The sequence below is a fragment of the Vidua macroura genome, chromosome 7 (genome assembly GCF_024509145.1).
Source record: "Vidua macroura isolate BioBank_ID:100142 chromosome 7, ASM2450914v1, whole genome shotgun sequence".
Classification (NCBI taxonomy): Eukaryota; Metazoa; Chordata; class Aves; order Passeriformes; family Viduidae; genus Vidua; species Vidua macroura.
This window is the reverse complement of record NC_071577.1, coordinates 17,684,838-17,703,126: the sequence shown is the minus strand read 5'-3', so window position 1 is coordinate 17,703,126 and position 18,289 is coordinate 17,684,838. Positions and strand designations below refer to the sequence as shown.

The following is an 18,289-nucleotide window of genomic DNA, read 5'->3' as shown; positions in this document are numbered from 1 at the left end:
ACAGTTCCTCTAGACCACAGACAATAATACACACACAAAAATTACTCCTTTACCCTAGAAAAGTCTCCAGAGAAAAGTGCAGAAGTAAACATATCTTACCAGTCATTTGAGAGGAACTCACCTTCTCCTTTGCAGCTCCAGCCACATCTGATCCAATCTGGGTAATGACTCATCCTCCCTCTGCCTACTGACTCAAACCTGTGACCCCAGACAGGCTGCTTCTCTTGAAAAATTAAAATAATTAATTCCTTTCCCCCTCCAAATTTAGGTACCTTGTGTAAACACCTCTTCACACGACTCCATGTCTGGTAGTCAGGCAATATCATTCATCATTTTCTTAAAGGGTGTCTTCATATGGGGAAGAAGGAAGGGAGTGTAGGTTAGTTATGTGCTTAATGTCTTTCTTCTAAGGATGGGGGGACTGAGGCTTAAATCTTCACTATAAGGGAGCCATCGGGAAGATGTAAACATTTTGGGATCTTGAAGTAACTATAGGCTCAAATCTGTGACAACAATGAGGGGAAGTCAGCGCTGTGAACCAAGAAAGAACCAGAACCATACAAAACACCCAGATGTATTCCCTGCTCTACAGTATGGTTAAAAGAAGGAAGAGGTAAAGCATGTATAGTATAAACTATTAAAAAATCCAATGAGAGTGGGAAGCATTATGTTAAGATTATTGCTACAAGAGAATGAGTGGTTTTTTCCTTTAAAGAAATACTAGTGCATCATGGGATTACATCACTGTCACTCCTTTTATTTTTTCCCCTTTTTTTAGATTATCTAAACAGAACACAGCTGGAATTTTCCAGTAATTTTTTTAAGTGCTCATTTGAGTCCTTAAATAAAGGGTATTTAAATCCAGACTGCCAGCACAGCAGTAACCAGTGTTGATTATGTCTTTGTTTACAAAGCAGAACATTAAAACCATGAGAGTTTCAGAGTCCTGCTATGAATCCAGTATCTCTAAACACTCTTTTTGAAATCTTGTTTCTTGCAGCAATTAAAATTGTGGCTGATATCCACCCATTAAAAACTGTGCATTTAAAGCTATTCCTGATTGAAAGTAGATGCAATACCACACTCACAAAATCAACTTTTGTGTACCTAATATTCACAGTCAAATTCTCAGAGGAAATTTTAACAAACGAACAAAGGTATTACATACTTCTACAATGATTTATTAAGATCTAAATTACCTTTATTGTGAAATGGAAAATACACTGCAGGAAAACAGGTGAAATTTATACCTGAGAAAATTCTTATGAATCTATATTTTTGCGAGATGACTGAACTTAGAAAGTGGTTCATTAAGGGTAATACGGAGTTAGTTAGAGCTTACTGTGTTCCCCATCTGTTCACCACTTCCTCCTCCCGCTCCCTCTCATTGCTGTGAGGTTATATCATGAGAACCTCTCCTTTTTCAAAGTTACAGGAATTTTTTAAATGTTGCAGTCACTAGGCCAAAATATCTGACCCTCAGCAATTACAATATATATTCTTTTCATAGCATGCTGCACAGTAAAAGGTTTACTTCATTCCAGCAAGTTATGCAAGAGAAGGTAAATATTTCCTCTTTAAACATTTTCCACAGCAATGCAATTGTAACACAAAAGCTGGTAATCAAAAAATGCAGGAAAAATCATGTAGCTGTTTGTCAACTCTTTTTACTGCATAAATATAACAAATAATGAAGAATGACATTATATTTGAGGATTTATAAATTGAGTCTTCCACTGGCACAATTACATCATTGTTATGTAATAGTTAAACAAATTAAATTTTAATAAAAAATATATTTGTGGTTGTCCTTGTCAAGAAGGGAATACAAACTGTAGGTGAACAAAGTATTGGTTTGGATTTACTGTTTTGAATTTAAAAGATAATTCGGTTTGACTGACTTTTTTTTTAATATGAATACACTTTTGGATATTTTCCCAATTTGGTTAATTCTGTTTGAAATCAGTGCATTAAAAATTTCAAATTAGTGTAAATGCTCACTTCATAAATTATTAACTTTTTTGTATATAACTGTTTAGAGGATTATTAGAAATATTTGTACCTTTAACTTTGTAAGAAGGCAGAGAAAGTATCACGGACATCTATTTAAGCAGAGTGAAATGCTGGAATGCTTCATTTTGTAAACATTTGTTCTATTATGTCCTAGATGCCATTTACACAAATCCTGATGGTTCTGGGTCAATTCTATAGCACAATCACAACTCTATTGAACTACTGCAGCTTTCTTTTGTGGAGACTGTATGCTGGGCTGAGACAGATCTAAATCTGATCTATGTTAGTTCAATCATGAATGGTATGATACCTTTCCTAAGAAGCTTTGTCCTAAAAATATTTTTTTTTTAAGCATACAAGGAAACATGTGCCTGGAAAAAACAAATTAGATGTTTGAAAAAAATTCCAACACCTTCCACACCCCATCCCAAGAGAAAATATATTCCAAAATATAAAGTGATCTGAGCACTCTACCTGGCTCTATACTGACATTTAAAACCATTAAAACTATTTCCAATGCTTTGGAATGCCTACATTTTTAGAAAGCAAAACTCAGCCTCAGATTCTAGAAAAATCTTCATAAAGTTTTTACCTCAGCCTCACTATGAGAAAGTAGAATAAACACAGAATACTGGCAATAAAGAAACAAGCAATATATCCATTTTGCCATAAAAAGTGGTTTGGTACATATTGTGAAAATGCAGTGTAAGAAAATAAATTCAATATGTGATAATTAAGTCCAGTGCAGTCAATATTGTACTTATTTTGTGAATAGCCAGTACATTAGTGATACACTAATATAGATGACACACAGCATTATCCAGTCTATTCTTGCAATAAGTGGCCTGTTACCTTGCACGTGAAGAATGGCACTTGAGGAGATAGTGCCGTTCAAATTTTTAGCCCGAGCAACATAGAGGCCAGCATCTTTATCACACACCTTCTGAATGAACAAAGTATGCTTTGTCTCCTTTTGTAAAAGCTTTAAGTGCTCGTCTGCAGTCAGTTTCTGGCCCTTCTTGTACCTAAAGCAGAGAGTCAGTTTTCAAGTCAGAGTTTTATCACTGCATTTCACACAGAACTTTGCAAATTTAGACAATCTCTGTAACACTACAGTAACAATAAGAGACAGAGAACTGCTGTACTCTCATTTCTCAGTTTTAAACTTAGTCTGTCAATATGCATAAACAGTTAAACAATGCAGATTATGGGATAATACATTCTTAACAGTACAAAATTTGGTTCTGAAAATGGTTTTCAGCAGACAAGCTACAATTCTCTCACTGCAGCATTAGAGAAGTAACATGAGGGCCTGGGCCCTCGGTTTTGTGCTGAAACATTTTTGCTAACGAGGTCTTGAGTCAGTCCACATCCAACCCATGAAGAGGCTCCAAAGGATCAATAAACAAACTTTCTAAACTTGTATCTTCTGCATAAAAGACAGCCAAGAACCTTCCTCCATCCCAGCCCACTTAACATGTACTTAGCTCACATCAACAAACAGGATAGAACAATGCATCAGGAGTTACTTCAGCAAACTGCTGCCATATTCTAACACTTGAGGATCTGTCACCATGTATTGGTACCTGATTTAAAAATGGAAATTAGAAAAAATTCTGTCTCTCCTTGCCCCATGATGTTTCAGCATAGGCTACGTTTAACCTAACACAAACATGAAAATATTTTTCCACATGTCTATCCAAAGAAATTTCTACATCAGTAAAAAATACATGTTACTGGTGATTTTTTAATTAAAAACATATTTTTTTCTATTCTCATGAATTTCTAATTTTCAAAATTATTCCAGTTGAATGCTATCTTTTTGAAATACAATCTGTTAATAATGTATATATTTTTGGGCTAAATTAATGCTTTCTTACAATAAAATTAATATCTTGTTTCACCAATAATACTCTTCAGTCTGTACAATGCTGGTATTTAAAACAAGGTAACTTTATTGATACCAACAGAGTATAGCACCAAGGTTTCAGTGTCCAGTATTCTTCTCAGTGCCACCGACAAAATTTCAGTTTAACAAAAGCATATAGTTTAATTCTTTAAATGTGTAATAATAATATTAACATCAATTTTTTTCCAGTAAGAGGCATATTTAATTTTAATACATTAAAAGAAAGGTCTCCATTTTGAAAGACGAATGGAATAAGTGAAGAAAAGACAAATGAGGTAAAATTGGAGGAATACATGCCACAACATATAGAACTATGAAAAACATCTTGAAATCCTGCCCCTCTTTCAGTCCCTGTTCCCTTTGGCAGGGAAGTTTTAGAGTTCAGACGTTTATATTACATCATCTGTATTTCTCACAAATCCAATAATAAAGTAATCTAAATAGACACCTAGTGATTAAAAGAGATATAGACCACGCACACCAATATATGATATAAAACTAATTCTCTTACTGTAGATATTTAGGTGGGGTTTTTTAACATGTAACCTTAGTTTTGATACCTGACTTTCACATATGTGTAAATGTGTCCCCGTCTACATAGTGATTACATAAATATTTCAGTGTGCATGCACATCTATGTGTCTGTCCATACATAGTGCCCAGAGCCTGGGAAAGCTCAGGTGACTTTATCTGTAGTAAATCTGAAGCATGCAATGATTTTAAGAAGGCACTGAACAAGTAGAATGCCATATTCCAGATTATGAAAACTGTATGATGATTTTGCTTGAAAACACTGGATATGTTTGCAGTACTTCGATACTCTCATTCCTAAGATTTGGTACAGAGAGATTATTTCAAGTTGGTTAATTGTTGAAAACAATTATGAAGGTGGAAATCATGCAGAAGTGTGGAGTAGAAGGATACAAGCCATTTATTCTAGCCTACAGATTAATTGATTTGGTTATAAGCAGTTCGTGGTGGCTCGCTACTAGGTATATTTACTACTTCTCATTGCAAGCTACCCACCATGTCAGTGTAGGCTCTGGGAATCCCGTTACTTCCACTTCCAAAGTTACTGGAGAACCTTCCATGACGGTTTTGTTAGACAGAAGCTGGGAGAAGTTAGGCGCCTGTCCAGTTAGGCTGGCCATGCTGTTCTTTTCTGAAGAACTTTTAATCTCTTCTCTGGTAACCATCTGCCTCTGACAGCTTCTGGTGGCGTCTGGTTGAAACACGAAACCTGAGAATGCATCAGGCAAAGCATGCAGCCTGTCCTGGGGTTTAGTACAGTTATTCAAAGCATGCAATTTTTCTTGCATTTCTGCCATGCTTTTATGAAGTTCAAGGTGTTGTAAATGTGTTTTGCATGTTTCACTCATCATGCTATCTACTGTTTTGGCTTTTATAGGGCAGGAAGCAGTGCTAGTTTCAGATATTCCTTGTGAGCTACAAGTCAAAGGAGATACTGCTCTAACTTTTGGACCAGAATCTGTGAAAGAGATACAAAACTTTTGAAAGTGATCTGATGGGCTTTCCATTCTATTATTTGTAGCATCAGCAAAAGCAGAATTTGTTAAGAGGTCAGGTGCTTCCATCAGTTTTACCGTTCTAGTGTTTTTCTGCATTTGCAAGCTATAGGAACTGACATGCAGGCTATGAGAACTACAACAGAACTGCTCTTCTAGCTCTGTTTCAGAATGTAAGAGGTTGGATTCTGGTGTCTCAGAAAGCGGTGGCAAAGATATATCATCAGGTGATATACACTCATATTCATCTCCAGAGGGTGTTTCTTCTGCCAGGAATTCGGTCTGTAAACTATCCTCTTTGGTTGAAGATGACAGCTCTGTATCCTGTGAAACAAGATCCTCACCAGCTGGACAGATAACTGAAATATCAGCCAATATCTTCCTCTCCTCAAACTAGGAGGGGGAAGAAGAGAAAGGAAAGAAGAAAAAGAAAAACAAAGACAGAGTTATGATTAAATACATGCCCTTGTCATGCAAAATCTAGCAACAATATTTCTTCTAATTCAGCTTGATGTATTCTGAGGCAGAAAGAAATGGGGCAAAAGACACTTTGTCAGAAAATGTTGCAGCAATAGATCCCAGAAAATATGATTACAACTATGTATAAGCATTTATTATAACAGTAACAATAAAACAGAAACTACCTTTCCATAAACAAAGGGCAACCTGTGGATTTCCTGTAGCTGCTGTTTATATGAGCATTTGCAAGGGAAAGGTGGTGGAGGAGGAGTGGTTGGCCTAATTACATCTAAAGGGGACACAGTTACACAGCAATAAAAATATATTAACAGCCAAGTTGCCGGACTTGCTCCTTTGAGAAAATAGTTGTCAGTCAAGTGTTAAATAATTAAGCCAACATCTCTATAACATTTTCCGAGCATTTCATATTTCCTTTTTTTTTCTTTTTTTTTTTTTAACTTTGCCAGCTGTTAAAAGATCCTCCCAAATATTAAAAGGAAAGCAATGTAAAACTTATTTTTATGTTAACTTGGATCCAGAAAAAAAAAAATCCCTTTCATCATGTTTCAAAGAGAATTGGGTGAGGCATAAGTGTATTAATTTTAATCACAAAGCATCAAAGTCATCTGCTTTGTTAATTACTTCTCTGCCTCTTGATTTTTGTGTGAATGTAATCACATATTCAGATTGATTTCATTTGTGCAAAGGCTCTCAGCAAAGGTGTGCAAAATGTTTCTCTTTGCTGCGTTCTGTACACAAATATGTAATCTACTAAGCAGTGTTTCTATCACTTATAAACTGCCCACTCAAATAAATTGGGTGATACACTGAATTTCATTGCTTTCCAAAACAGGTCTCTCTGGCAGTATCCAGTACAAGAGTGTGGTGGTATATTTCTTTTGGTTTTCTTTTTCCTTTACTGCTCTAAATACAATCTAACAATTAGTGCAAAAAATTTTTAAAACACTCAGAAGTAATAGAACCTCATATGTGCCCTGGTTCTTTAGACATGCTAGTTTTAATATAGATGCTTTCCCAAGTTATTACCTTTGTTATTTCAAAACAATGTCATTCATGCCAGACCTATGAAAAAATGACTGGAAGTAGGTTGGGATTTTACTGTGTCTATTTTACTAAACAATTCAATTCAAAGATGAAATTCAAGTTTTACTATAAAAATGCCCACAAGCATCCCCTGATGAACTCTGACCCCTGAAGAGATGGAAGAAGACACTGGGGAAAATGCTGTGGAAAAGAATGACAGGTGAGCTGTGAGTGAGCAAGCTGCCAGATAGGCTTTGGCAGCATGAGATCAAAAAAGTAGGAGGATCAATGTGCTGTGAGAAGGTCTAGCACACTTTTAAGAGGGTTATATTTGAAGCAAATTAATACTGGGAAAGCAGCTTGCAGAAGTACAGACAAAATTAGAGATTGCTGGCCCACTATTCGAAGCTCTAGTGAGATGAACCTGCTACTTCTTTAAGTGAAGTATGGAGTGCTGAAAAGGGTAGAGGCATCATAGCTGCCACAACCCTCATATGATATTTCTGTTTCGCATACCCTTGACTTCTCTCCTTGGCAGCTGAGACTCAATCTGATGAGGACTGACAAAGCTGTGGCTTAGCAAAACAGAGCTATGGACATCTGCTGAAGTGATTCTCATGAGGGACACTCTTTGGAGCAGTCTCAAAATTTTGAGTGAAATCTGGGCTCCGAGTCAATGCTGAAACTCCCACTGACTTGGAATGCAGGTAAGAAAATTAATTAGGTTTCATTTTGGCCCATCAGCAGATTACAGGACATTTTGTATTGAACTGAAAGGAATGATATTAGTTGAATTTCTACAAAACATCATTGTTCAATACCTTGCAGTATTTGTCTATGTTAGCAGTTTGCAAAATGGAATTTTTAGATCTCTAAATCTGTTACCAATGGATCCTACCTTTCTAAGGACTTAAACCCACTCCAATTTATCAGACTATTTTACATAGGAAATTATCTACATTTATGTCCAGCATCCCAAGCCTTCAAAATATTCTTTAAGCTAAAATAATTAATCTCTTAAAATATAGATCCTGCTTTGCTTTGCCTGTATTTCTAAGATTTCGTTTATTCATTGATTATTTGGAAACTTTCATATTCTTTTATTGTATCTCCATGAATAAAAGATGTTTGTCTGGATTTTTTTCTAAATACATACTCAATCTTGTCTTATGTTTTGTGAATTGTCCTCGACATGGATACAATCTCTACTTTGGATTATTTATGATCTCTGATGCAAAGAATCCTGGCAACTGAAATCCAACTTAATTTTTTTGAGGTGGGGATAAAGATGATTATTTGATGGTGAGTTCTGTTATTTCTTCTGTAGTGTCATACCAATATTACAGCAAATTATATTTGACATGATGTCCTACTGAACTACTGACAGCTGCAGTTGTGTTCCATCATTGTTTCTCTGGTTCCTGTTACTCACACTGTTTTTAAACTGAATCAATGTGCTTTTTTTGGTTTTGGTAATACTGTAAATGGGAATATAATCAAAGTTCACCAATACAACAATAGTCCTCACTTTTGATACACAACAAATTAGGGAGTAGAATTCCCTTGAGAGTACACAATGATGCCTATCAATCTAATTAAAGGTAAATTGATATGAACAACACATACTTGTTTAGTGCCTGTAGGAGACAGAGTATTGCTTCTCTTCTCACCAATGCTTTCTGAATTTGCAAGCAATTCACCTGGTGTCATCTGAAAGAAAAATGTTTTAAAATCCCACTTTTTTCACGATTAAGACTTTAATAATCCATCAAATAATCATAATTTCCACCATTATTTAGTACAAATTCTGAGCTATGTTTCTCTCACAGAATATTACTTATAAATCAAGTATTTTCCTAACTTGTATCTAGGCATCATAAGAAGCCTAGGGCTCTGGGAACACTATCAGCAGTCTCCACTATTACTTATATTCCCTTAAGTTTTATTTTTAAAGGAGAGAATTCAACAAGTTCTCTTTTTCAAGAAAGAGTAATGGTCATGAAGAGGACCTCTACATTAAGAATACTGTGGCAATAGGACCAAAGGAAAATTGGTAAAAGGTTACAAAAGGAATAGGTTTTAGAAAAGGAAAGGATATATACAGGCATGTGAAAAATGCTAAAGAATAAAAATTCATGGGGGAGAATATATGGACTGGATAGAAGGGAAAGGGGTAACTGAAAAACAATTGATCAAGACTGCACTGATAACACCCATCCAAATGGAGGCCTTAAGACTGAGAAAGAAGAACTTTTCTAGCAATGCACAGAGCCTAAGAAAGAGTTCTAGTTTTTAAAAAAAACAATTAACTGAACTAACCTGCTGGTTTTGCTCCACTTCTTTAACAGTCTCACATGCTTCTTGACCATGTGTTTCTTCTTTTTTAACAGTAATCAACTCTTCAGAAACATCAACTTTCTGCCACGTGAAGAGAAAATTAAGTAAGTTTATCCACAATAGAAGGAAGGAATTGTTAGCTCTACACTGATTTATGCTCTGTACAACAGAGAAAACACCAAAGTGAAAATCTGTCATCAGCACAGGTGTAAATTGCTTATGGCAAAAAAAAAAAATGCAGCAAAACCCAATTAATTAATTATTGGGAAAGCAATGACATTTTTTGAAGCCAACAGGATCTTTTCTGAGGCACAGAAACTATAGAAGACTATAATTCTTCAGTATACAAGACTGAAGAATTCCAGCGGCTAATCAAGAATCTGAGAAATATTATCCAATTTATACACAGTCTCAGTAAAGGGGAATAAAGGATTAAGTAACACTGTTATATGAAAAAAGAGAAAAACAACAAAGATATCAGGATTGCAAGAAAACAGTTCTAGGGAGGAAAGAAACATTTGTGAGCATCTATAATCAAATTTTTTTAAAGATGGAAAGGGAAGAATGTGGTCTAAGCATAAAACATAGAAATAGAAATCTGGAAAACCACAACGTATTTTATGAAGACTTGATAAAACCTTCAAAACTGTCATGGAAGACTTATACAGACTTCAAAGAACCTAATAGTGACACAAGATAAAGAACGTCAAAAGCTTTATAGTTACAGTTTTGTGTCTTCCATATCTTTGGCTGACCAGCCAAAAGTTATAGTCTTAAACATGTTTCTTATAAGAAAGTGCTGCATTATTAATTTGCCATTCTAGCAATAAACAAGTGAAAAATTCCATGTGATCCTTTCAGCCTATTTTTTTTTTTCTTTTAGGAAGAAAAGGTAGTATTTAATTTTGCCCTTAAAAAATCTAAGGTTTTTTTCTGGCATTCAGTAGCCATGTAAAATTAGGAAAGATTATGCAATACATTTCCCCTTAATTTGTCATGCCTTAAAAATAACAGGAAGTGAAACTCAATTTATAGTCATGGTATTCCATACAGATGGCAGAGACAATTTGCTGAATTATTTATTCTTCATAAGATACATATATTGATTATTGATATATTCTGGCAATGTTCAATAAGAATATTCATTTTTTAAATCTTAGAATACCACATATTTTAAAAAAAATTCAATTTAAAATAGTTGTGAAACAATATTGTAAAAAAAAATTCAATTATTTTGTGGAAATTATTCAAAATAAGGTTTGAAATTCCACTTGTACTGAAAAGATCGTACAACGTTGCTGTAGAAAAGATGAAAGGTTCAAGCCCTCTTCTGACAGAACCTGGGACTACTGTCCTGCACACAATAGTGTTTATGAAATACACAAATGGGGACGAGAAAGGATATTTATGTTGAGGTTTCTATATGGTCACAGTGCAAGACAAAGCCTTCTTCCCATTCACCTAATGACTTTTGGAATTCATGTATATTTTTGGCATCTCTTACTCCTTTAAAGTGTATTAATGGATAATTTCTGCGTTTGTCAATTTTATAGTATAATTCCATCAAAGAAAAGTGAAAGAACATCTAGTACCAACAAAAGTAGGATATTTAAGCATCTTAATTTTCTCACTTCACAGAAGAATTAACTTGTCAGCTCCTGTTGCATGCAGACGATTTTTCAGATATTACTTTGAGAATGGAGGGGGATGGAGTAGACAGAATCTTAATTATCTACCCCATCACCAGGCTTCCATAATTCCTCCTCAGTTAATATGTTACATTTAAATACACCTACAGCCATTTATCAGAACATGAAACTAAAAATGCTGTTCTCTTAAATATTTATGTAAAACTAAGGCATTTCTAACTCAAATTACTTTGGCCTTAACACAACTTGTTTTTCAGGATGTCTTTTCCAAGAGGGACCAAGCAAGGTTGGTTGACATTTAGTAGCTCTGCAGTTACCTATATTATAATACCAAAGGAAGAAGAAGTATGAAAAAAAAAAAATATTTGCTAGATACTCAAATAGAATTTAACATTTTCTCCTAAAAGTTTATTGAAAGGAGTAACAGTTTTGAAAGGAGCAAAGAAAAAGAAACTCAGAAGAAATATTTAGTGCCCAAACAAGTAGCACTTTATTGATTCATTACAATTATTACCTAAAGTAACAGAAAAGTGAACAATTAAGAAGTAATTCATGCTACTATAGATGATCCTCACTAAAAGCACTGATTCAGACACCACGCACAATAAATTGATGCAATACATTCTCCAGTTCAAAAAAAGTACCTTTATCTCCTTAAGTTCTCTCAGAGATCTGCACAACCCATCAACAGAATTCATGATTTCTTCATACTTTAATACAGTTTTTTCTACATACCTCTTTCCTTCTTCAATACCTACAAAGGCAAAACAAGACTAAAGTAGAACAGAATGCTTCAAACAGACACGCAACAATCCCTGTAATTTGTTACCCCAAGGCACTACAATAAACACATTTTTCTGTGTTTTGTTTTGCTGGAGGAATTCTGTCATTCGTAGTGATGTGCTTTCCCAGCTCATACTCGCTTACTTGAGATGAATCCTCATAGTTTCTGCAGGTCTTCTCTCTGGTTAGTAATAGTGCTTTAAAAGATGCAGACCTCATAAAATGTCCCCTAAACTCATTGCTACATTATACAGCATTATAGGAGGCACTTAGATCCTTGTTATAAGAATACAAAACAAAGGCTGGAGAAGGGTTTTCCCATGAAATGACTTAAAGGCCACCAAGCAACTTCTTTCTCCTGGTCTTCCTAATAAGCTGTTGTCAAAAATCTGTTCTGTCATCTCCTTAATTTTTTTTAGCTTTACTACTTGAATTGATAGGCTACATAAAATCCCTGCATGTTTGGATTGTCACATTATCTTTGGAAAAATTAACTTGAAAAAGTATATAAAAATTACAAGTAGGAAAAAAAAAGCAAAACACAAAACTTTTTGACTTTCAATTTTTTTTGATCAACAATGTTCCAAATCAATCCAATTGCAAATACAGTATCTAAGTAGCAGTCTACATTATTTGCTAATAAAAATTGATAATCAAATCCTGCCAGTTATTTACAGTTATGATGTAAAAAATTAATTCAGCACTGAGGTATATCATTATAATATCCTCTGGCTTCAAAGGCTTGCCTGTTATGAGAGAGCTTAAGCCATGAAATCTTAACTCAAAGCTCATGAATATTGCAAGGACATTTTGATTTCAAGGTGAACTCAGGCTGTATACAGAAAACTAAGTAAATATCAGACTGAATGAATACTTCCATATTTTTACTTTTTGTGAATATTTGTCCTGAAATCCTTCACCTCTTCCAAATAATACATTAAAACAACATTTATTTTTTAAAAATTCATCAGATTTTCATCTTAAATGAACAAATCTAGGAGTCTGCTTACTTCCATCCCAAGTTACTGCATTTTGTCCCCACAGTACATTACCAAATATCTCCTCACCATATAACTGTCTAGCAAGGTCCATAATCTGCTGAATTTTTTCTTCTTGTTGAGGCACTGCAGGTTCAATAAACTTATTGAATTGCTTATAGAGAGTCTCTATTGCTTCTCTTGTTTTGCATTCTGCAGAGTAGTTGCCAACTCTAATCACTGTTGCACTCACATCTTCAAACCAAAATTGACACTGAGGGATAAAAAAAACCTGCATTATAATGAATTAATATCTGCAGTTCAAGCTGTTGAAGAATAGACTGGATTATTCTTAGACTTTCCACAATCAGTGGCACACAGTATGTCTTAAATATTCTGACTTAAATTTAACCTGAAAAACATTTGTTCATTACTAATGGTGCTTCAAGCATTAGTGGCTGTTAAATTTTCATTAAATACTAGGCCCACACTCATCTTGCAAGCACTGTGAGGTTATTATTTAATGGTTCTGCAAAAACATGTTTTATTTCTGAGTTCTTTCCACCTTGTATATCAATTGGCTAATTTTGAAAACTTCATGTTCTGGCCTCAGTATAGCTGTGTAAGGGCATAAGAGTTATTTAAATTTAACATACTACAGATAGGGTTTTTGGTCTCAGCAATCACTAAAGTCATCAGGAATCTTACTAGTGACAAAATGGGCTTTAGAACATACCCGTAATAAACATCTTTGGTTAACAATACTCAGAACAGAACACAATCTGGTGTTCACTCAGAACCATCAGTATTGCATCATTACAGGAAGTGGCTAAAAACCACCATTTCTAGCCACTGTTGAAATCAGCATTTAAGACTGTGCCTATTTGCTGAAAGAAAAGTTTTGAGTAAAAGGTGATACTTTACACTGAGTTAAAAAAAAAAAAAAAAAAAAAAAAAAAAAGCAGCAGTCTTAAATTTTTGCTTTAGGAAATAATTTATTTCTGTTAAGTAAGTGGGGAGTTTGAAAATGTAAATATTCAACAAATATTAACCAATTGCTTTGCTAATGGTATATGCAAGAACACACTGATCAGGTCACTGGACATTGAAAACATTTCTTAAACAAAACTTTAGTATTGTGATTCATTATTAAGGGAATTTGTCACGTACTTGGATCCCTTTGGAAAAATAAAGTGATGACCAGAATGAGCTTGCCCCATGGCAAGAGCACCAGTACAATACAGCAAGAGTAAAAATATTTACAGCAAGTAGAATACTGTTACAATACTGTCACAAACTTTTTCTTTTAAAAAAGACAATGCATGAGACAGTCCTCAGACACATTAAAATAAAGTTATGGAAGTATCCAATAAGAAAGACTGCAGTTCAGAAAAAAAATTATAGATATATTTAAAAATTTAGTTTACTAAAAAACCCATATTCTTCTATTAAGGAACTGAGTGTTTCACATATCAGTTCCATCATTTCACAAACCACAGTGGGTACTGTGATAACCTGCCTCGCATAATTTGACGGCCACTAAAGAGGACTTTGTGGCATTTTCTGTTGCCTCAGAACTTACTTAGAGAAAATGTGCCCCTAAGTATGACCATAGACATACTGAATGACTGTGGAAGTCATATGGTCCTATGGAAGTGGAGACCCCACTTGCATGAATATGGTCACACTGCACATTTATTTCCCCCCTTTCACAGCAAATTTAGAAAGAAACAAACAAAAAAAAATTACCAATTTATTACTTTTGGAATATATAGATTCACCTTGAGGGAGTTAAAGCACTTTTCTCTATCCCTGTCCTGGATTGTTATTACAGCCACAGTGGGGCTGTCAGGTTTACTAGTACCTCTTTCATCATCTGCTGCAGATGCTCCATGAGATCCAGATTTTGCTTGTAATCTTCCACAACCATGTTAAAATCATTCAGCTGTTTTTGTAAATCACTGATAGAGCCCAAGAGAACTTTAGCCTTAGGTTCATTTGCAAAAGGGTCAATGACTTTCTTCTCTAAATTGTCCATCTTCTTTTTAAGAATCTGTATAAAAGACATAGCAATGTTAAATACCACTACAAAATGCTTCTATTTTTAGAAATTTAATATAAAAAAGCAGGGGAAAACCATACATACATAGTTCTTGTCCTATGTTTTAAAAATTACAAGCTGCTCTTTCAAAAATCAAAGGAAAATGAAGGGTCTCTGCAAAGCTGATTAAAATTTATATAAATTATATTTATTAAAGGTATAATTGAGCAAACTTTTTTTCAGATTAAAAATAAACAAATATCTGCAGTAATAAAACATGGTCATGCAAGACTTGCAACTAAAAAGGCCATTGAAGGAACAGTTTCTGGTGAATGCAAAAAATGGGTGAGGCTAACAGGATTCTAAGGTGCCAGTGAACATGATCAACTCCAGGCAATGAATATAGCCAAATGCTCTGAAGAAAAAGTTCATCTTTTACATGATGAAATCAGAAAGACAAGAGAGTAGCTTGATGCAAGGCATTATTATTTTGGGTTTTCTTTAAAGAGAAGAAAGACTAAGTCACACAATAGAGGCAAGAAGAATAAAAGATTAAACAGAAAAATAATGGTGGATTAAAGGAGTGAAGTCAGGAATTGAGTTAACATCATTTCACTGAAGTAAATGGCAGAACAACAGGAATAGAATAGTGAAAAATGTTTCAGTCAATGGCAGACAGGGAGGATATAATGAGAAAAGAGAGAAGTGCACAATAAATTCTGTGATGTGCCAATCTCCTGTGAGGTGTTTGGCATAGGCCAAGTAATTCAACTGGTGAAGCTTTTACTAAGCCTGGATTTTCTGTTACCTGTAGCTTCTCTGCATATGTATCAACTTGCTGAATCTGTACTTTAAGTACTTTCATATTTCGAGCTTTTTCAGTTTTCTTCATATAGTTAAACTTCAAATTATTGAATTTCTTTTTGAGATCCTTAAATGATTCTCTGAGCTGCAACAATGTAAGCATATTTGTTAGTAAAAACAAAAGAAATCAGCACACATCGATTTAGGTTTTTTCAAGAGCTGTTTAATGGACAATTTAAACACTGAAAATTTAATACAGAAATTAGTATTACTATGCCATCTCATAAAGCATCCTTAGGTCCTCAGAATTTCTTTACAGTAATGGAAACTCATAATCTTGCTAAAATGATGTTTTAGCATTTTGAATGAAAAGTTCTGTTTCCAGAATAACTAGGGCAAAAAAAGTATTGGAACAAGAGATGAGATTATTATTGCTCAGACAATGTATGAAAAAATCCTTTCCAGGAGCTTCCATTTTTTTTTAACTAGAGGCAGATGCCCTTCACATACTTTAGTCCATTTAGTAGAAATGGTAGCCATGTAAGAGTCCCATTCCTCATCCCTTTTTCAAAAGTCCTCCTTCTGAAAAGAAGTTATACATGGGCTTAATTTTATACACTGTGCAAGTCCAAACATTCTAGTACAATTACTCACAGTATACAAAGAGGAATACAGCTCTTTGCAGGATCAAGATGCAGACTGCATGACCACCTGACTTTCAAACAACTGCGCTCTGAGTATGGCAGCAGGGAGATCCTGCCTAGCAGGTACAGAAAGCCTTGCCTAACTACTGCTAGATGTGCTGTGTGAGAATGCTTCTGCCAGTCAGCACTGACTTGGTGCAACAAGCCCAACATTAGGAAAAATTATTCTTATAACAATATAAATTAACTAAAAGGTCCAATTATGAAGTATCCATGCCTTTCAAGACTTTTCAGATGAACTCATACCAGCTACCTACTATTAAATCTAGTTATATTGAATTTGTTCTAAAACTCTTTTTTTAATTAGATAGAATATAGCTACAATTATGAAGTGCCAAAATGATAGGAACTACACTGATGAAGCTCTAGAAAGCTGCAATTTCATTTACACACATACGGATCAGATACATTGCCAATTTACCAGAAGGAGTTTAATACATATCAAAAAGAAGAGCCATATATGATGAACAGAATTTTAAACCCAGTGTTTATTTACCATAGGAACTAGTTAAAATATAGGGCTGCTATATTCTTTATCTTTTGTTTTCAAGTGACAATTATGTTTCCTTTAATATTATCTTACAAGTAGGCCTTTAATAAACCATGTCATTTTTTTCATTATCAATTTTATATAAATAAGCATATCAAAACTGTTTAGATAAACCATTGTTAAAGGCCTAAGAAATTTTTAAGCATAGTTTTCCTAGTATTTTTTCTCTGAAAGCTGTGCAACTTCCAATTTTATTTACAACTTTAAAAACTCCTTTCAGATATTACTGTTACTTTTTAATTTCTTTAAGCAAAAGATACAAGAATCAGACAAGTATAAAACCTGCTTAAAATCAGTATTAATTAATTAATAAAATTTGAAATAAAATAATATAAAAAAGACCAAAATATTGATTTTAAGAATTTCAAATCCTTTAGATAGATAATATTTTGCTTTTAGGATAATGTATAATAATAATAATACATAAATTATGTAAAAGCATGTTTATTTAAAGACACTGATACAAAGAAATGTAGAAATTCTAATGCTTTAGGAACTATTACTCCAGACACAGAAATGAAAAGAACTTACTTAACTAGTGTTAACAAGTTCAGGTCACATCTACAATTGGATAGCTAAATATGTATTTGAGGCTTTTTTAATATTAAAAAATCCTACAGACTTCACCCTCCACCCCCTCCTCCTTCATGCCAAAGAATCCAGGGAGTAACCAAGGCTTATTTTGCAGCCACTGTTATTGGAACAGCTAACAATCAATCATTATTATTATTATAATATACTAATGTTAATCCATCAAGGGATATATTTTTCATTTTCATTTCATCTAGTGGGATGTTGCCACGTTATTTCAGCAGTGAATAAACAGATGGTGCTCAGTCAGTGTAATGGAAAGGAAGGGAATTCTATCACTGGCCCTGTGATCTCCAATTAGTTTAAGCTCTTTATGCCGCCTAAGTATGCAAAATAATAAAGTCTATCTAAAAGCCCTCTGTTAATATAATCACTTCTGCAAAACAATATTTTTAATTCAGAAAACAAGAGTCTAATTTGCTGCTTCAAGTTTGTGGAAAGAAAAGATGAACAAGAATTTATTTTAGTTTATTTCACTGGCTTGTGCACATGCAGACTAGCAGTGATAATTTATAAGGCCAGAGGCTCTCCTCATAGCAGTATGTGAAATTAGATCTTCTTGTTTCATATATGATGGCTTGTGTGTCAAAGGTCTGCAGCTGCTGTCACTCTTCTCTTTTAGCCTCAGTGGAAAAACCAGATTCAGCTCTGACTTGTGTATCAGACTGCATTTGCACAACTCCTGTTATCATCAGCAATTGTACCAAGGACAGTGTGCAGCTTCCAATTTTTAGAAATCTAAACATATCTGAGTTTTGTAAGATTAAATGAGAAATACTGTAGGGACTATGCATCCAAATATGCTTCAGTGACTTCAGCCCATTGCTTTAATGGGACTTTGTACCTTGTCTATTGTGTCAGAGTCTTTAATCAGGCAGCTGTTCTAACTATAGTTGCCCTGT

At 34.3% G+C, this 18,289-nt stretch overlaps 1 protein-coding gene across 3 annotated transcripts in view; it reads right to left on the bottom strand.

Moving 5' to 3' along the window:
- Positions 1–18,289, bottom strand: part of CCDC141 (coiled-coil domain containing 141) — a 57,534-nt gene that overhangs the window by 4,648 nt on the left and 34,597 nt on the right. Inside the window, exons 18-25 of one of the 3 annotated variants that reach the window (XM_053982642.1) lie at positions 15,547–15,687; positions 14,562–14,750; positions 12,788–12,971; positions 11,582–11,691; positions 9,262–9,369; positions 8,578–8,661; positions 4,949–5,835; positions 2,866–3,038 (exon numbers count right to left, since the gene is read on the bottom strand). In XM_053982642.1, the coding sequence (XP_053838617.1) occupies positions 2,866–3,038; positions 4,949–5,835; positions 8,578–8,661; positions 9,262–9,369; positions 11,582–11,691; positions 12,788–12,971; positions 14,562–14,750; positions 15,547–15,687 (1,876 nt within the window). Of the gene's footprint in view, positions 1–2,865; positions 3,039–4,948; positions 5,842–8,577; positions 8,662–9,261; positions 9,370–11,581; positions 11,692–12,787; positions 12,972–14,561; positions 14,751–15,546; positions 15,688–18,289 lie in introns of all 3 variants that reach the window. The other 2 variants (XM_053982641.1, XM_053982643.1) reach the window with 2 other exon arrangements.